We start from the raw sequence: 21,306 nt of genomic DNA, 5'->3' as shown, positions 1-21,306 counted from the left end.
TAACAATTGTGAGGATGGTACAGGACCAGGCAGTGTTTCATTGTGTTGTACATAGGGTTGCTGTGAGTCAGAACTGACTTAATAGCACCTAACAACAACAACAGCAGTTGAGTAATGGACAGTAACCACCCCACCTTCAAATTCCTTGCATGGATAATAAAAGCTTTGGTGTTATGCTGTCTTTTTTTCCACTTTCTTCCTTCCTTTACTCGTCTTTCATCCAGTAAAGCTTTGAGTAAGGTGTTTGATCAGGTTTGACTTATCTCCTGTAGGCTTAGAAACGTTGTAGTGACCCCAAGGGGGAGAAATAGAATGTGCTCCCCTAATCCAGTCCACCAGCTGAGAGGATATATCAGAAGGGAGCCAACGTTCTCTATGGAAAGAAACAGACATGGATTTACTTGGTCAAGGTTCTTGTTTCAGATACCTTACTACTATGTGACCCGATCACATCACTTAATCTCGCTGTGCCTCAGTTTCCCCATTGGTAAAGGATGATGCTTTCATGGGGTCCTTAGGTGTTAAAGAAATAATAGAAAGATTTTATTTTGCATAAAACAACAAAAAAATATGAAAAAGTTATACTTCTAAAATTATAACAAGTGATTACACAAAGGAAATCAGAGTACCTAAAACAAAATGAAACAAACAAAAAAACTACATTATTTGTATCCTGGCTGTGTGGTAAAAACTTCATTTAAGGGACATGAATATAAATCCAGAGCTTCCTATCTGAAAATGGCATAGGGTTATTTTTCCCTTCATTTCAGAGACTGAGAACCCTTTTACTGGAACTTGCTTTTCTGCTCTCCTTTACGTATTTGGGGGTTAAAAAACAACTGGACTGCCAATAATTCTTTTACTGCAAGATAAATCCTTACTGGATGTCTGCTCTGATAAGACACAGCCTCTGTGCTGTGGGGGTGAGAAAACCTCAGGGTCACTGTCCTCACCTTCTTCTGTCTTTCCTCACCGTGATTATGAGCTGCTAGGTACTATACTGAATGAGGTTCCTAAGGATTGTACTCAGCAGGTGCTAGAATTTTGACGGCCCTTTCTTAAATTGCCAAGACTTTGTACGGTTGTTGGGAACTGTGGTGAAGGCCAGCTTAGCGAGGGCTGGAATGTGCTAGTGCCAAGGTGGAACTTTTTTTTTGTGTGTGGGAGGGAGGGGCAGACATAATTGACTGACAGCCCTCGTGTAGTAAATGCATCACAATTCCATGAACACTGACACAGCAGGCTCCAGGGTAAGCCATCCAAATTACACAGCATCAAAGGAGGAAGCTTGATGGGGAGGGTGGTCCGCAGCTTCTGGGTCCTCAGACTGAAAATGCGTCAGATTTGACGATAGGGAGAAAAATGTGTTTTCTCTCCCATTCACAGAGTCTCAGCCCCAGGACTCCTGTAATTTACTGTGGTGGGTATGAATTATGAGTTCAGGGAGAGGGAAGTGACTTGGCACCCTCTGCCTCCACACTCATGAAGACTGCCAGGAAGCTGGGACTGAGGCGCTGCCTTGCCTCCACGAAGGGCTGGCAGAAGCACTGGCCAGTGCTCACTCATCAGGCCCTGCTCCAGATTTTTATGCACTCTGACATGCAAGTTTTGTCAAGTACCACCTTGCTGGAAGCCTTGTCAGTGGTTTCTGAGGTGAGGGAATAGCACTCAAATTGAGAAAACATTTGGTTTGCCTCAGGCAACTAGAGTTAGGAAAGAAAATGCCAACCCCTTTCCTGTTCACCCAGGGATTTAGGACAATATTTTTCCTCAAGGCTGAAAGGTATAGTCTCCCCCACCCTGAACAAAGTAGCTGTTCGCTAAATATCTTGGAGGGTGATGATGGTGTTTAAGAGCTGCCATAATTTCAGTGTTTTGGTTGCAAAACAACCCTGCCCTCTCTACCAAGTATACGGTTAGCGTTCAGGAAAAAGGGAAGTATAATGAGCACCCAAGTCAGAGGCCTTCTTTCTCCTAAGGCTGACCTTACTCATTTCTCTCTGCTGCTTGGGTGCCTAGTGGAGGCCCAGCATGGGGGTCTCCCATCCAGACTTCTTCCTTCCGGGGGCTTCATTCTATTTATCTCTCATCCATCCATCCATCTGTCCGTCCGTCCATCCCTCCATCCATCCATCATCTCTGGAGTCTTTCAGCTATGGAACTGAGCAGTGCGTTATATAGAGTTAATGCTCTCAGCAGCTAACCAAAAGGTTAGAGTCCACTCAGAGATGCTTGAGAAGAAAGGCTTGGTGATCTACTTTGGAAAAACCAGCCACTGAAAACCCTGTGGAGCACAGTTCTACTCTGACACAAATGTGGTCTCCGTGAGTTGAAAATCTACTGGATGGCAACTGATTTTTATCTATCTCTCTATCATCTATAAATTTTAAAATTATTTTAGGATTTAACAATGTAGATAATCCTCAAGCAACTATTAAATACTTGTTCAACCTTTATGCAGTTCCCCCCAAAGTTGCACATTTATCTCACAGCAATAGGAAGAAAAGAAGACATTGATTTTTACTCAAACCCACTTGATTCCTGTGCTAGAACTTGCTTACATAACAATTGGTGGAATAGTTCCTTAATTTCTAAGGTTTTAAAACTTGACAATGAAGAGATTTAAAGATGCTGGAAAAAAATGTAAAGACCAAAGGTACCAGATTATGGAGAATGACTCACATTAAGAAAAAGAGAGAGAAAATAAAATGAACGAAATAAAAAAAATCGGAGGATACTCAATTCTGCACTTCCACACTCACCACCAAATTTTTCCAGTGATATTGAAGTTATAGCAGTAAGAATGTGACACTTTAGAAACAAAAGCCATCACTGTTTATATTTAAACAGCTAGATAAATAAGACAATGTGTGCATTGGAGCTGAATTAGTCGCAAGAGAAGAGTGTTTCTCCCCATATGAGTATAACATTCATGCTCATTGCTTTTCAGCTATCAAATTGTTGTGTTATATTGAAATGAAAGCTGCCAACACACTTTTTGATACTAGCAGATTATCCCATGGCCTCTGCTTGAGGAAATAATGAGAATGATTGCCCTTTCTTTTGCCAGCATTTGTCAGTTTTTATATCAATCTCAGCTGAATTGAAGAATTTCTCCAGTCTGTACAAAAATAATACTCCTCTTTGTATTCACTTGATGTACAACTTCAGGGCATCCAATTTTTGCAAACGGGGAATATCTTGAGTGATTTATACATAGAGTTGCAGGATTGGTCAATGAGAACAAAAATCCATTGAGTGATTAAATGCTTTGTTTTAAGGCAAAATTGTCGTTCTCGCACATATCTAAAACTCCAGCTGTGCCAAGGGCAAAATGAGATGTAACTTAAATTTACTTTAAATGTTGAGTGGATTTTATTAATTACATTGCCTTGGCTTTCGAATCACTTAGAAGGTGATTATTCAGAAGATAAATAGAGTAGAATGAAGTCAGGCCTATGTGTTTCTAATGCAGTAATAACCTTGATCCTAGGAAGAGGCAGGAGGGAATTCTGTGCACGCGCTATTGTTTTCGTTGCTGCTGATGTTTTTATAGTCACTGATCTTATCAAATTTTCTGGGGTTTCAGCTACAATATTGAAGGAGCCCTGCTGGCGCAATGGTTAAGCGCTTGGCTGCTAATCAAAAGGTCAGCAGTTCGAATCCATCAGCTGCTCTGCAGGAGGAAGATGTGGCATCTGCTTCCGTAAAGATATACAGCCTTGGAAACCCTATGGGACAGTTCTACGCTGTCCTATAGGGTTGCTATGAGTCAAAATCCACTCTACAGCAGTGGGTGTGGTTTGGTGGTTTGTTTTTTTTTTTTTAGTTTTATTAAGATTACATTTAATTGAACGTGAGAGTTTAGCCCCAGATGGCATTCAGAAAGTAAAATTAGTTTTAGGTAACTTAGAGTTCCATTTCCTTTTAACACTTGAGCAATCAAAATTGTTTTCAAATTTCCTCTCATGACTTAAGTTAGTTGTCCTAAAGTTTAAAATAGAAGAACATGCAATCCATGTTAGAAAATGGAAAATTCTTTGGCTGTAATATTGCCATTCAACAAGCGTTTAATGAGTTCACATCACCTGCTTTTCCTTTTAATACCTAGCCCTGCTCCATGTGCTGGATGTCCCTGAGCCTGAATAGAGGATAGTGGGCCCATAGAATTCCACATCAAAACCTCTGAGGAGCTGCACAAACAAGGAGAGACTCTTTTAAAGTCTAGGAACCTCAGGACACAAATAAAACATCTGAGGTTTCACCCTGATTGGAGGGAGGAAATGGGTATGGAGAATTTTATTTTTTTACCATAAAAGTAAAAAATAATATATACTCATTGTAAAAAAAGAAAAGAAATGGATGAATCAGAAATTAAAAATCACCTATAATCCCATCTTCTCTAGTTGAATATCTTTCCAGCTGTTTCATTAAATCTCTCTCAATATATTAGCATAAGCATTTTACCTGCACACACACACACACATGCACACGCTAATTACCACAATAAATCCAAAAACCCCACTGCCATTGAGTTGATTCTGACTCATAATGACCCTATAGGACAAAGTAGAACTGTCCCATAGGGTTTCCAAGGCTGTAAATCTTTATGGAAGTAGACTGCTACACCATTCCCCCTCGGAGAAGTTGGTGGATTAGAACCACCAACCTTTTGGTTAACAGCCAAGTGCTTAACCACTGAGACACCAGGGCTCCTTCAATATTGTAGCTAAAACATGAGAAAATTTGACAAAATCAGTGCCTATGAAAACACTGGCAGCAACAAAAACACCAGCAAGTGCTTGTAGCACTTGCAGACGAAACCATGTGACTTTGAGCATCATTGTAATTGGGTGATAATGACAGCTATGATCTAAGCGCATTAGGATAGAGTTTTATCCTCCTAGGTATATTGATACTTGTAAGCTGGGCGTGGGGCCCTGGTGGCGTAGTGGTTAAGGAGCTCAGCTGCTGACCAAGAGGTCAGAAGTTTGAATTCAACAGCCGCTCCTTGGAAACCCTATGGAGCCATTCCACTCTGTCCTGTAGGGTCCCTATGAGTCGGAATCGACTATGAGTCGGAATCGACTTGACAGCAACAGGTTTGGCTTTTGGAAGTTGGGCTTATGAAAATTTTTTTGTTGTTATAACTAACTCCAGGGATACTTTTATAAAAAATAACAAATTTCTGCTGAAGCATTGCACAGAAATTTTATAGACTGTTGTTTTGGTGTCACCATTTCTGGCAGCATCACTTGGTTCTGTCCACACCCCCTCCACCCTGGTAGTAACACCACTGCCCGTTGCCATCGAGTTGGTTCCAACTCATAGCGATCCTATAGGACAGAGTAGAACTGCCCCATGGGGTTTCCAAGGCTGTGATCCTTCTGGAAGGAGCCCTCGTGGCACAATGGTTAAGTACTTGGCTGCTAACTGAAAGGCTGGTGTTTGAACCCACCAGCTGCTCCGCATAAAGATGTGGCAGTGTGCTTTTGTAAAGATTACAGCCTTAGAACACCTTTGGGGGAAGTTCTACTCTGACCTACAGGGTCACTATGAGTCCGGATCAATTGGACAGCAACGAGGTTCATAGGTAGTAATGTAATCATGCTTCTGCTACCATCTTTCAAGTTCAGAATATCCTATTATACCTAGTAGGATTATGCATGCCCTTCTTTTTTTTTTATTCTCCCATGTTTCAAGCTTCCAGCAATTTCTTTTTAATGACTAGAAAACCTAGACATGCCTACCAAGAAAATGTAATAATGCAATGTAAAAAAAATCCATCCATTCATTCTACACCTATTTATTGAAGTCCTACTGTGTGTTTTCCTTGGGATCAGGGACACTAAAACATAGATTCTTTCCCCCAAGGAAGTGAGAGAAAACATACAATTAGAATACAAGGCACCAAGTGCTACAGCAGCTTGCATTTAGTGCAGCACCTTACAACTGTACCCTCACAACAATAATACCATTTTACAGATGACAATATGCTAGTGACAAAATAACAAGAATTTGTGCGATTTTCCCAAAGTGACCAGGGTAGTGATTAGGATTACTCTGCCAAGAACTTCGTTAGAGTGTTATACCCACCTCTAGGTATAGAGGGCATCAAGCTATTGCATGTGTAAAGAATACATACTGGATTTTGTGGGGAGAGGGATATAGCTCCAGTGAATGGGCTGAAACCCAGCAATGATTGTGAGGGTGGTACAGGACCAGACAGTATTTCGTTCTGTTGTACATAAGGTTGCTGTGAGTTGAAATTGGTGTGATGGTACCTAACAACAACAACAGAGCTCCGGTAGTAACTACTTAGCTTTTATTTTTTGTTATTGTGGTAAATATATAAAACTGACTATTTGAACCATTTTTAAATGTACAAATCAGTGACAATAATTATATTCACAATGTCGTGTAACTATGACCACTAAACTACTTTGCTTTTGTACATCCTAATTTAATGTTACATTTCTTGGCAAGATTTGTCCAAAGACATTTTATTTTCTTTTTTCATGGAATTGCAGAGGTAGTGATTGGTATGTATGCGGTCACAAAACCTATCTCTTCCAGTTCCTGGTACAATGTTCTATATCTGCTGCTAGGCTAAATTGCATTTTATGCCCCTGTCTTTTCCTTTTGGGACCCAGTCTTTCTATCTTAGAGACTTTTTTTTAATAAGTTCTCTGCTGCTTAGATGACTTCCAATCTCTGATTTTTACTATGTAATTAAAAGGCCAGAATCCGTAATGGACAGTTCAACTGGCTGCTTCACAAGGGTACTGCCCCCTAGAAATGGTCGAGAGGGGCCCCTGCCCTAGGCTTCATCCCTTAGAGGCCCTTGCTTGAGCCCTTTTTCAGCCAAGTTTAGCCCAATCAGCTGAGGAGTTTGTTGAGCTATGGGGACATCCCCATTCTGAAATTGTGTTCCCTTTCTAGATCATATTCCAGGTACTAATCACCCCAGAATTGTTGGATCACTGAGAAACCACTTCCATGATCCAAATGAACTTCCTTCCTCGTCCATCCACTGGACCGAAAAATGCACTACTGGTTGGCTCACCTCTAGGCCTGAGTGGTTGCCGTAGACATAGGTATCTGTGGACAATGGATGTACTATAGATAAAAATACACAGACATACAGTCATTATAGGACTTTTGCTGTCACTGGTCATGTTGCCTATAATGTCTTCTCTGAGATTTTAACATGCCTGGCTCCTTATTATTCAGACTTCTACTAAAATATCACATCTTCAAAGAGGCCTTTGTTGACCACCTTATCTAAAGTAGTCTCTTTTTCCATAATCACTCTCTATCTCCTTACCTTATTTTTTTTTTTTACATCATTTAACACTATGAAGGGTTACCGTATAATCTCTTATTTATTTGCATGTTTATTGTCTGACTCAAACTAAAATGAAAACTTCCTGAGGTCAGGGAATTGTCTGTTTTTTACACACCTCTTCTTTAGCTTTTATGGCAGTGCCTGCCACATAAAAAAACCAAACCCGTTGCCATCGAGTCAATTCTGACTCATAGCGACCCTATAGGACAGAGTAGAGCTATTTTCAAGGAGCGCCTGGTGGATTTGAACTGCCAACCTTTTGGTTAGCAGCTGTAGCTCTTAACCACTATGCCACCAGGGTTTCCCCTGCCACATAGTAGGCATGAATTTTTGGAATGAGTAAACAAATAAACAAAAGTGGCTTGAGAGTGAGGAATAAATTTCACTGCTTTCATTTTATTTTTTCCTTTCACATATCATCTTAATGGATGAAGGGAAAAAATAGGCAACAAATCGGAAAATTAAATCTTTAGAAATATGCAAATAATAATGGAGTATTTTAAGTGAAGAAATACGGCTTTAATTCTCTGCACGTGAGTAACAGTAATAAAGTTATAGCAATAATGCTATGAGTTTTCCATTGAGCACAATACGGCAAGATTAAATTGATGACATGTTGCTAAAATTTTGGCTCATTTGGAGAAAGCCAACTAAGTATAAACTGTATGATATATTCAAGTTTTTCAGTTTGGCCTTGTATCACCTTCTATAGTACATGTAATACTTATTTTACAACTTCTTTCTAAATGACTTGTCAAAACTCATATGATCTCCATATCCCTGACCAATGTATTCCCTGACATAAGTCTCTGATGTTGGCAATCATTAAATAGGATTCAAAATGCTTGTCTCAAGCAAATCAAGTAAAATGTTCCCATCCAATAAAAAGTCATGCTTATTTTGCTCTCAAGTAGCTGTCAAAAATAAGAAGAATTGAAACAATTAATATGTTCATCTGAAAAAGGATGATTCTTAAATCAAATACCAATATGAATACAGTCGTGTGCCCCGTAACATCTCTTTAGGCAACATCCAACTGCATATATTTCCATAGTCCCCTGAGGTTATAACAGAGTTCAGAAATTCCAGTTGGAGAATGAGACGTATTGGCTGTTACCTCAAAAACAACGAAAAAATCCTCCAAGCTGTTAAAGGATCGGCTTCAGCTAAGGACAACTCAAGCAGGACCTATATCCCACATGGAGAAATTGCTAATAGTGTGAATTGAGGAACAGACACAAAAGTAAATCCCTCTCAGCACATTGATGATCACTGGTAAGGCACAACGCTTGTTCAAGATGCTTAAGGAGCAGGAACAGGCTACCATATTGACGTTTTTCGCTGCATGTTATGAAAGTGGGTGGTGAGTCTGCCAGTGCTGATGTGAAGGCAGCAGAAGTATTTGCTGAGGCCTTAAATAAACTAGCTGTTCGCACAACATTCAAATCGTCCTATTTCACCCAACTGTAGTATCGTGGACGTTAAGTGACGCGTAAAACTGTTTATAAACTCACCAATTGTCAGTTGTTAGGTGGAACAAGACTTAAAGAATAGAAAATCTTTGTCTAAACACATACTTTCACTAGATTTTTCTGATTCTTTTACTCTGATTTCTTGACCACAGTTTTTTGATCAGTTTTAGAAAACTTCTGGGATATGTTTGCTTCCGATTTTAGGGCTTAGGAGCAATCTATCGGTAGTAAAATCTCTTCATCAGTCCTCTTCTATTGCAAAAGGCAGGTAAGGACTTAACTCACACATTTCTTTTTCTTTTTGTCATCAAGGCAGCCCTTTGTCTATTGTTTTCAAAGTCAGAAAATAAAACCAAAACCCCAAACCAAACCCAGTGCCGTGGAGTCGATTCCGACTCATAGCGATCCTATAGGACAGAGCAGAGCTGCCCCATAGAGTTTCCAAGGAGTGCCTGGTGGATTCGAACTGCCGACCCTTTGGTTAGCAGCCGTAGCACTTAAGCACTATGCCACCAGGGTTTCCCAGAAAAAAAAAAGGGGTGTTAAATCTTTTCTTCCCCCCTACCCCCGCCATAAAAGTGAAATCCCACATTTTATTTCCTGGCAACTGCTTTATTCAAATCACAAAATGAGTAATATAATTCACTACACTCCTTTCTAAATATTCATCATGCATCTTCACAGTATGATTGAAGACCATTTATCCGCTGACCTCACCTCTCCATTGTTTTGAATGCAAACTTTTTATTCCCAGTTAAATCAGAGAAGAGGGCTATATAGATAAAATTTCAAAGCTAGAAGAAAGGGATTAGAAGGCATATTTAGCCTGTCTTTTCTCAGTTTACAGACAAAAGAGGCTCACAAAGATTTTGTAAGGCCACACAGGTGGCTGGTGGCAAATACAACATTGTAATCCAAGCTCCCCAGATTTCAGCCATTTCTTTTTGATACTTTACCCACCTTTTCTCAATATTTAAATTGTGTTAAAATGTAATGCAAAATAGTCTAAGCTGCTTTTTTATTTCATTTTTCTCATCATTGCTGATAGGCTTCAATTGCTATCACCTTGTAGAGTGTCAAAAAGTTGGTAAATTTCAAAGTAAGGAGATGTGGGTTCTTGTTCAGCAAAGATTATGGGGCAGGCTCCCATACTTACCAACTAACATGTTTTGCTTGGTGAGAAGATTTGATGAAAGAGAACCTCTTTAGACAAAGAAGAGAACTCTGTGAATAAAGGAAGGAGGCTTAAAAGCATGTAGCATGTACATGTTAAAATTAATAGAAGATAGAATGATGATTCCTGGTCCTGTGGCTTTTACACTCTGGATTAGCTGTAGTTCCTTAATGTGTTAAAAATAATAATAATAATAATAATAATAATAATAATAATAATAATAAAAACACCAGTTGCCATTGAGTCAATGCCAACTCAAAGCAACCCTACAAGACAGAGTAGAGCTACCCCGTAGGGTTTTCAAGGACCAGTGGATGGATTTGAACTGCCAACCTTTTGTTTAGCAGTTGTAGTTCTTAACCTCAGTACCACCAGGCTCCCCACTTAATGTACAGGAAAAGAAAACTTTTAGAAGTTAAACCAATGAGCGAAAGCAGTTTTTCTCCTTTCTTGATTTGACCATAGTTTTGTGAAAATGAATTTTTAAGTGTTTTTCTTTGCATTTGGGCTCCTTGGCAGAAAATGAAATCTGGATAATCCATTACTTCTGATCTTTTTCCTTAAAGGGCTCTAGGATAGACTTATGGATAGAATTTTAAAAATATAAATATGCTCTTTCTAGTCATAGAAACCTTCCCATTTAGGAAGTGTTGTTCCCCCCCTCCCTTTTCGAAAAAATATGTGGCTATCTACTCATACCCATAAAACACCAAGGCAAAATACATGGTATCTGGCACTAAAATAACCGCTGATCTATTCCTGAGCACTGCAGCCCTGTGATCAGACAGAGTGACTGGTAGTCAAAGCTAGATGCCAAGTCGCTGTGCCACCATCAAGGCACCAAGCCCTGTAACTAAGCATTTTTGTTTTATAAAATTACAGAAGAGATGCTGTTTGGTAAGGTATTTAGTCCAATTTTAGTACTTATAGTTCATTTAGCAGATGACTCTTACTTGATTTTTTTCACATCCTCATTCCATTTTCTGTTTGAGGGTGTACATGTGACAACATGAATACTTTCAGTGTCATTGTTACAATTACCCATTCCCACTCAGTATTGATTGTCTTGTTCTCAAGGAGTCTCTTCATTGAGTCCACACTGGAGAGAGACTGTGTACACATATAAGTTGGCAGTTCAGAATTTATCGGCGCTCAGTTAGGAAAGGCTACTGCCGATGTAGGATTAATTGAAAAGAGTTTGCCTAAACAGATCTGCTGCCTTCTTCTACCAAACATGCAAAGATAAAATAGTTCAAAAAATTGGCATAAGACGTATAGACAGTTATATAAGGTTAAAACCCATTGCGGTTGAGTTGATTCCAACTCATAGCAACCCTATAGGACAAGGTAGAACTGCCCCATAGGGCTCCAAGGAGCGCCTGGTGGATTCGAACTGCCAGTCTTTTGATTAGTAGCTGTAGCTCTTAACCACTACACCATCAGGGTTTCCTATATAAGGTAGGGATTGCAAATATAATATGAAAAATTGAAATTTTCATAAATGGTCTAATTAACAAATACAGTGATAAAACCTGTGCCAGATGTCATTCACAAAGATACTTGTGATACTTGCAGAATTTCCCTGATAAAATGGAAATCCTTCAAAGCCAGACCCTATTCTTATTCATCTCTATATTCCCAGCACAGTGCCTGGCATACAGTAGGCACTGAATGTTTATTAAATGAATAAATGAATGAGTAAATGAATGAAACTCATTTCTTAGAAAGATGGTCTGAAATGAAGAGATTAAAGTGTTTCCTTCAAATAGGAAAACTACATGCAAGCCCATGCTTTCTGCTTACTTTGAGAAGGAAATTGATTTTTTCCTGAGTATTTAGAAACACAACTAAAAATTACTGTCTTCATTAAAAAATATACACATTTTAAGTATCACATTAGTTAATTTATAATATTACGGTTTCTAAGAAGCAGTCTCTTTAATAAAAGGGGAGAGAAAAGATCACCATTAGCTTCCCTGACAACTATTGTTCAATATCATAAAAGAACGAGATGAAGTACTTTCAGTCCAGAGAGTGTGCATGTGTGTGGGGGTGTGGGGGTGTGGGGGTGTGTGCGTGTAGAATGAGTGATTTATTGCCAAAGTGAACTTGGTCTAGATTTATTAAAACAGGAGCAAAGATACTTTTATTTTCCAGAATATTATTTATTCATTTATTGATTTTTTTTTCTGCACTATACTGTTTTAATATATCCCATATGTGATGCTTAGCTGTGATCCTAATCATAAATAGATTTCTGTAGTTATTTAGGGCACAACGTGATTCTGTTTGCTTTGTTAGTGATGTGACTTGGGGTTTACTGTTTGTATTCATCTTGCATACCAATATCCTTGTTAAATATATGTCCCAGTATGAGAGCCACAGAAATGTATTAATGTGGCTTTTGACCTTGGTATTTTATTTGCTATGCATTTTGAGCTTGTTATATTTTACCTGTTAATCAGTACCTTGGTATCCTTTCTACTCCAGTAAGCCTTTAATCAAGTAGCCTAGAGAGGGTTAGAAATCTTTACCGAATGGGTGGATACAGAATCTCGGCAGTGGACTACAAAGTGTCTACTTTCCCATTTTTAATTCTTTTTGTGGAGTGTTGTGATAAATGGTGGAATAGAACATTTTGGAACATTGTAAATAAATTAGTTATTGCCAGAAGAAATCAAACAAAGGAGCATTTAGGAATCAATTGTAGAAAGTCACCGGGGCTGATACTGCATTTGAGATGCTCAGGTGAAAAAGCAACATGCTTGTTTTTATGTTACAATAATGATTATCTGTTTTGAAAAATACCCCCATAGATACATATCCCTACCATTAGACTGAAGTTCTGTGTTAAACTCAAAATTCCCAGTTGCTTGTTTAAGCAAAGGTTATGGCTAAATATTAAGACTTCCTCAAATGTAGTGGGTTTGGATTTTAGAACTGGCAAGGAGCCTATTGCTCAAAAAATTGAGTGACTTCTCCAATTATGTGCAGAGAGACTACTAGGGCTTTGGATTTCTTATTCCCCAAATCATGCTTTTTCTATCATACTACCACCTTTTTTTTTTTTTTTTGGTGGTTTTTATGTTGTATAAAGCTGTTTGTAAAATTTGTCATCCTACAACTCTTGATGCCAGAACATTTTTTATATTCAACTTGTGATCCCAGAATGTTTTTTGAATTTATAGAGTATAAGGCAGGGGTCTTAAACTATGGCTTACAGGTCAAAGCCTGCCTACCACTGTTTTCATACATAAAGATTTATTGGGACACAGTCACACCCATTCGATTATGTATTATCTGTGGTGACTTCACGCTACAGTGGCAGGGTTGAGTAATTGCAACAGAGATGGTGTGACCTGCAATGCCGACAATATTTATTATCTAGACCTTTATAGAAAAAAATTTTCTGACCCTTATTGTAAGGTAGGGATGAAAATTCTATCTTAAAAAATTAACACTATCAATTTGTAATAAATTGTGAATAAAATACGCTTTCTGGAAAAGCTAAAAGGCTAACACGTTGTTGAAAGATTTAAATAATCTGTCACAAAAGGCTACAAAGCCTGCCTGTATTAACAATCAAACAGAACTAGGTTTCTAGAGAATTTCTGAGCACTTGGACTCAGAAATTCTGGTCACGAGAAATGAAGCCTGTGACTTAAACAGCATTGACTAGAGGTAAGAAATGCCCTAGACTTGTCATTTATTTCGTGCTAACCCTAATGGATCTTGAACACTCACCAAATGTTCTTCTTGGCAGGTGGAGTGGATCCAACAGCAAGTGGTAAAAAAACGGACGAAGAGGGATTATGACCTCAGTCGTGCCCAGTCGACTTACTTCAATGATCCCAAGTGGCCAAGCATGTGGTATATGGTAAGCTCACAAAGAGAGGCTGGCTGGGGGCCACATCACCTAGCCTCGTGTTTTGCAGGGAGCATTGGCTGGAACTGAGAGCACAATGAAATGCTGAACATGAACTTTTTCCTATTTCAAGGCCCACCGTTTGAGACTGGTTAATTGCCTATGATTTTGTGTGGATCTTTTTTGAACATACTGTATGTTTTTGGTTCAGAGGAGAAACAGAAGGCTATACTGATTCACAGAGTTCCTGATTGGGAACTACTATGCAGTAGCTTTCTAAATTTGGGGCCGAGGACAGGAAGGTATACTATGGTGCAGATACCCTTAGGCGTATCTGTCAGAGTGTTCACCTGTTACACATACTACTCCACTTTGGAACTAGTCTGGTTAATGGATACTTGTTCTTGGAAATCATTGAAATGACTCTGTGGGTAAGTAACACACTCCTGACTGAGGCCATCTAATGTCGACCTTCTCACTTTAGGTAATAGTTTCTAAAACTAGGCTAGGAGAAAAGTAGTTGGAAAGTGTTTGACTTATAACTAGTTCAGTGGCTCAAGCAAAAATTTTTTCAGCAAGGGAAATGTGATCCACCAGTTCATTTAACATTACCTCTTTATAGAATGTATTTCTGTAGGTAGAGTTTTGTAGTCATGATTATTGAGAAATTGATTAGAATATGTTATTATTTAAAAATTTGTATCTTTTTATTTTAGTAACATATACATGACCTAAAATTTGCCAGTTTAACCATCTTTAAGTGTATACTTCAGTGGCATTAATTACATTCACAATGTTGTACCACCATCTCCACTATTTATTTTCAAGACTTTTTCATCACTTCAGACAGAAACTCTGTACCCATTAAATGATAACTGCCCATTCATCCCTCACCCAGCCACTGGTAGCCTGGAATATACTTTTTCTCTCTCTATGAATTTGTCTGTTCTAAATACTTCATGTAAGTGGAATCATGTGTTGTTTGTCATTTTGTATCTGGTTTATTTTACTTAGCATAGTGTTTTTAAAGTTCACCCATGTGGTGGCATGTAACAGAACTACGTTTATAGCTGAATAATATTCCGTTGTATGGATATACCACATTTTGTTTGTCCATTCATCTGTTGATGGACACTTGGTTGTTTCCAGAATTTTTGGGCTTTTGTGAATAGTTCTGCAATGAATACTGGCGGACATGTATCTGTTTGAGTCCCTGCTTTCAATTCTTTTGGGTGTATACCTAGTGGAATTGCTGGGCCATATGGTAATTCCATACGTAACTTTTGGAGAAAATGCCAGACGGTTTTCCACAGCAGTTGCACTACTATTTTATATTCTACCAGAATTGTATATGGATTCCAATGTCTTCACGTCCTCACCAACACTTGTGATTTTCTGATTTTGTTATGGCCATCATAGTAGATGTGATGGTTTTGATTTTCATTTCCCTGACAACTAATGATGTTACGCATATTTTCATGTGCTTGTTGACTATTTGTGTATCTTATTTGGAGACATGAAGGAGCCCTGGTGGCACAGTGGTTAAGCGCTCAGCTGCCAACCAAAAGGTTGGCAGTTTGAACTCAGCAGCTGCTGTGCAGGAGAAAGATGTGTCAGTCTGCTTCCTTAAAGGTTTATAGCCTCGGAAACCTTATACAGGGTTGCTGTGAGTCAAATCGACTTGACCGTGAGTTTTCTTCCGAGAAATATCTATTCAAATCTTTTGTTTGTTTTTTAATTGGGTTGTTTATATATTTTAAATATTCTAGATATTAAACCCTTAACAGATATATGATTTGCAGATATTTTATACATTCTGTAGATCCTCTTTTATTTTCTTGATAATGTCCTTTGATGGTCAAAACTTCTTCATTTTGATGAAGTCCAATTTATGTTTTTTTCTTTTGTTGCTTGTGCTTTAGTGTCATGTAAGAATCCATTGCCAAACCCAGGTCATGAAATTTCACCTCTGTTTTCTTCTAAGAGTTTCATGGTTATAGCCTTTATACATAGGTCGTTGGTCCATTTTGAGGTAATTTTTGTATATGGTGTGAGGTTAGGATCCAGTTTCATTCTTCTGCATGTGAAACCAGTTGATTCTTTCCTAACTGAAGTGACCTAGCATTCTTGTCAAATCAATTGGCCATAAATGTGTGGGGTTGTTTTTGGACTCCAGGTTCTGTTCCATTGGTCTGTAGGTCTATGCTTATTCCTTTACCAAACTGTTTTGATTATTGTAACTTTGTTGCAAAAAAAGACTAATGTAATATTGATAGGGATTGTGTAGAATCTCTGGATTGTATTGGATAGTATTTTCATCCTAAAGATACTAAGCCTTCCAATTCATGGATGTCTTTCCATTTATTTAGGTCTTCTTCAATTTCTTTTAGCAATGTTTTGCAGTTTTCAGTGTACAGTTCTTTTATCTATTTGGTTAAATTTGTTTGTAGATATTTTATTCTTTTAAATGATATTGTAAACATAGTTGCTTTTTTTTCAGGTTTTTTATTGTTGATGTATAGAAACTCAGCTGATTTTTGTGTGTTGACCTTGTATCTTGCAACATTGCAGAATTCATTTACTAGCTTTAGTAGCTTTCTTATGGATCCTTTGGGGTCTTGTACATATAGGATCATATCATTTACACATAGAAATAGTTTTACTTCTTTTCCAATTTGGATGCCTTTTATTTCTTTTTCTTATCTAATTGCTCTGGCTAGAACTTCCAGTAAAATATTGAATAGTGGTGATGAAAGCAGGCATCTTTACCTTGTTCCTGATCTTGGGGGGAAAGACTAAAGACTTTCACCATTTTTTATGATGTTAGCTGAGGTTTTTTCATGAATAATGTTTATCACCTTGAGGGAGTTACCTTCTATTCCTAGTTTTCTGAGTGTTGTTATTAACCATGAAATTCGTATGTCACATATTTCCCCTATAATCTGAAAATGCCCTTTACTTTTCTCTTCTTCAAAATTTATTATTGCTAATTATTGCAGGTGTATTTTCTTCTCTACTACTTTAGTTTTTGCAGTCTCTCTCAGACTTCTCTCCTGAATGCCTCCTAACTGAAGAAAGAGCATGGATCCATAACATTTCCTGCACCTGCCTCATGCCTTCCTGACTCCTTGCCTTTCATTCCCTCTGCCTGCTTGCTCTCCCTGCCCTTCTCACATTGTCAGGTCAAGATTCTCCCATCCTTCAAGTCCATATCCAGGGCTGACTGCTCTAGAAAGTCCTCCCATATATCATCATTTTTCCTTCTTCTACTTTCCTGAGGCCTCTTTGCATGCTCATGGGGTTAGGTTATCTGGGGATATAAAGAGAAATCAAGATGCAGGTTCTGTCTTCAAGTGGGGCAGTTCTACGCTGTCCTGTAGGGTTGCTGTGGGTCAAAATCAACTTAACTGCAATGGGTTATGGGTTTGTAGTATGTACTGAGTATTGTGCTAAGTACTTTATGAGTATTTTTCTAATATAGTGCTAAGAAAAGTGTGTGCTAATATTGGCCCCATTATAAAGGTGAGGAACCTGAGACTCATAAAGTTTAGGTAACTTGCCTAAGATTGAACATGATAGAGCAGGGATAGAAAATTAGGCAGGTTGCTCCCAGAGTACACAGAATTAATGTGACATCTTATTCCTGCCCTTCTACTATTTCCAAGTACTAGGATGGAGTCTGGAGCCCTGGTGGCACAGTGGATAAGAGTTCAGCTGCTAACCAAAAGGTCAGCAATTTGAAACCACCAGCTGCTCCCTTAAAACCCTATTGGGGCAGTTCTCTGTCCTATAGGGTCACTATGAGTCAGAATCGACTGGATAGTGTCAGGTTTTTGTTTTATTTTGTTTTGTTTTAATCATGGAATTCCTGAGTGGTGCAAATGGTTAACACACTCAGCTGCTCACTGACAGGTTGGAGGTTCAAGTCTACCCAGAGGCACCTCGGAAGAAAGGCCTGGTGATCGACTTCTAAAAAAACAGCCATTGAAAACCCTATGGAGCACAGTTCTGCTCTGACACGCATGGATGGACCTGAGTTTCAGTCAATTTGATGGCAACTGTTTTTGTTTCCATCTTGAGGAAAGCACCAGTTCTGCCTTTCAGGAACTTCTACTCTAGCAGTAGAGAAATGACTAAAATACAGGACATAATGGTGGGTCTCATGTAGGATGAATAAATAACTTGGGGGCAAACAAAGAGCTCCAAGGATTTCTATTAAATAATTACTTTTCCCTTAACTACAGGCATGGAAAATAAGTTGCACACCTTATGTTTGTCTGTCAGGTGTAGCATGACAGAATGAGAGGTGGAACTCTCAAATCTGCAGACCTGGATTCATATTCCCATTGTTTCACTTACGATGTCCATGATTGAATAACCTAAATGCTCCTTAACTGTAAAATAAGAGGATCTAATTCTTGGGTATGAGTTATCTATTGCCACATAAAAAGTCACCACAGAACTTAATTTTTAAAATATTTATCTCATGGGTTCTGTGGGTGAGGAATTCAGATGACATAGAGGGGATGGCTTTTCTTCACTCCACGATGCCTGGAGGTTCACCTGGAATTTGAAGTCTTGACTGGATCTGGAGGATCCACTTCCAAGGTGGCTTAGCTACATGGTTGGCAAATTGATTTTTCCCCCCATGGACCTCTTCACAGGGCTCCCTGAGGGGCCATCGGATATGGTGACTGGCTTCCCCCAAGGCAAGTGATCCAAGAAATCGTATTGGACGTGGTGATGTCTTTTATAACTTCATCTCCGAAGTCACAGACAGTTTCTTCTGTAGTTTTCTACTAGTCACAGAGTCATCTCTGACACAGCAGCTTCACATCGGGCATCTTCCTCGCCTGTGCATCCCCTTTCCTTATGATGACCTTGATTTATCACTTTTACTATAATAAAACCAGTAGTTTCTGTGAGTTCTGAGAGTTGTTCCAGCAAATTAATAACCCAAGGATGGTGTCCTCTTAACTGCTAAGGCCTGACCCTGCCCTGGCTGCCTAGAGGTAAAGTGTGTATGGGTGGCTGGTATCAAATGATGGAGGAGTGGAAAAGCAGGGACAGATGTGATCTCTGCCTTACAGGAATCAGCGTTAACCCACAAAGTTATCCTCTTAGAAGCCTTTAGTGCAATGCCTGACACATAGGAAACCTTCAATAAGTTGTAATTGTTGTTATTATTCTTTTCTATCTAACGACAATACAGGCTGTTTCCTTTTTATCTGTCATATAAATTGCTACCAGTCAAAGAAGGTTGGGATTGTGCGTCCAGCGAGCATTCTTCGGAGCACTCTGTGGGGACATGTCAATGACACAGCTGAGCCAAGGTGCTCATTTCCTTCCTCCTCCTCTTGTGGAGCCTTGCCCTTGCTGCAGTGTTTTGGAGGGCTGCTTGGCCAACCTCCATAGGATCTCGCCTCCAGCTCGTTAGCCTGGGCCCTTTCCCGTCACTCTACATTTATCACAGGAGAACGGAGATTAAAGAGTGGCATGAAGTGTGCCTGACTGTCTCTTTTCATTAATTTAAAAGCTTTGCCCATGTTGCTCCTCCCCTTAGAAACTGGTGTTTGAAATCATTATGCCAAGCCTTAAGGCTTGGGAAATGTTCATTTACAAGAGTGTGTTATGGAGATAATGGCCCTGTCATTACTTCTCTGTCTTGTAATACTGGGCTCTGGTTTCCAGGAGGCCAGAGGCCCGTGTACTAGAAATATAACTCATTTCATGTTGCATCAACAAATTTCTCCTGCATCTCCTCTTTGTCGGTCATGGCACCGAGCACTGAGAATTTAGTAAAATGTGATTCCTGCTTCCTAAGAAGATCAGTAAACCAAAAACCAAACTCATTGCCGTTGAGTTAATTCCAACTCCTAGTGACCCTGTAGGACAGAGCAAACTGCCCCATAGAGTTACCAAGGAGCGCCTGGTGGATTCGAACAGCTGGCCTTTTGGTTAGCAGCTGCAGCTCTTAACCACTAAGAAGATCAGTAAAGTAGGGAGAAATTGAAGCACCAGTGAAATCGTGCAAGACTAGTGACTCCTTCATAAAAGTTTCCCTGCAGCTCTGTGCATACATGTGTAGCCACTGTTCTTCAGGAGTTGGGCTGTAATTTTTGCTTGCTGGCTTGCTTCTTCCATTAGAATCTCCTAAGTAGCTTTTAAAACAAATCAAAGCTTGTGCCCCACCATCAGAGATTCTTTATGTTTTGATACAGAGTGGGGCTCAGGCACCGGTATTTCATTAAACTCTCTGGGTGATCTAAAACGCAGCCAGCATAGAACACCACTGCATTTGGCTGCTCCCTGAAGCCAGGAATTCTGCATTATTCAGTGCCTGACTGACACATGATACCAAAAACTCAAACCCATTGCCCATAGGGTTTCCAAGGTTGGAAATCTCTACAGAAGCAGACTGCCACATCTCTCTCCCGCGGAGCTGCTGGTGGTTTGGAACCACCAACCTTCCAGTTAGCAGTTGATTGCTTTAACCGCTGCATCTCCGGGCTCCTTCTGATATATGATATGTGAATAAATAGGTGGGCAAATGGGAATAAAAACGTAGTAGAGAAAATCATTGTTCACATCCGAGCGCTTAGTATGTGTCAGGCATTTTGCCAAATTTTACATGTGTTATTTATTTAGTCCTACCTAATGGAAACCCAGAAACCCTGGTGGCCTAGTGGTTAAGTGCTATGGCTGCTAACCAAAGGGTCTGCAGTTTGAATCCTCCAGTCACTTCTTGGAAACTCTATGGGGCAGTTCTACTCTGTCCTATAGGGTCACTATGAGTTGGAATTGACAGCACTGGGTTTTGGTTTATAGAAACCCTGGTGGCATAATGGTTAAGAGCCACGACTGCTGACCAAAAGGTCAGCAGATTGAATCCACCAGGTGCTCCTTGGAAACCATAAGGGGCAGTTCTACTCTGTCCTGTAGTGTCACTATGAGTCGGAATCAACTCGATGGCAACGGGTTTTTTTTTTTTTTTTAATGTCCTAATTAGGTAGGGACTATAGTTATTTTCATTTTACAGATGAGGAAATGAAAGCGTAGAAAAGTTAAGTAACTTGTCCTAGACAGTTGTACCAGGTGCAACGGTATTCTATCCCAGCTGCGTATTCACACCCGGTCACTCTGACCCCTGAGGCCTAGGCTTTCAACTCCCGCATCAGTGGTCCTGGAACTCCGGGGGCATTGGAATCACTTGGAAGACTTCTTAAAACACAGGTTGCCACCCGCCCCGCTCCGTCTCCCAGCATTTCTGAGGCTGTAGAAACAGTTGGCAGTTCGAATCCACCAGCCGCTGCTTGGAAACCCTGTGGTGCAGTTTTAGTCTGTCCTATTGGGTGACTGTGAGTCAGAATTGACTCAATGGCAATTTGGGTTTGTTTTGGTTTAGGATGGGTAAAATCCAGGAATTAGTGTTTCTAGCAAGTTCCCA

General features: G+C 39.5%; 1 protein-coding gene across 2 annotated transcripts in view; it reads left to right on the top strand.

Annotated features, from left to right (window-relative positions):
* PCSK5 (proprotein convertase subtilisin/kexin type 5) overlaps positions 1 to 21,306 on the top strand; it is a 492,211-nt gene that overhangs the window by 87,530 nt on the left and 383,375 nt on the right. For both annotated transcript variants that reach the window (XM_064291217.1, XM_064291216.1), the window contains exon 3: positions 13,758 to 13,871. In XM_064291217.1, coding sequence (XP_064147287.1) covers positions 13,758 to 13,871 — 114 coding nt within the window. The remainder of the gene's footprint in view (positions 1 to 13,757; positions 13,872 to 21,306) is intronic.

This window comes from Loxodonta africana, chromosome 9, assembly GCF_030014295.1.
Source record: "Loxodonta africana isolate mLoxAfr1 chromosome 9, mLoxAfr1.hap2, whole genome shotgun sequence".
NCBI lineage: Eukaryota > Metazoa > Chordata > Mammalia > Proboscidea > Elephantidae > Loxodonta > Loxodonta africana.
This window is presented reverse-complemented; position numbering and strand designations above follow the sequence as displayed.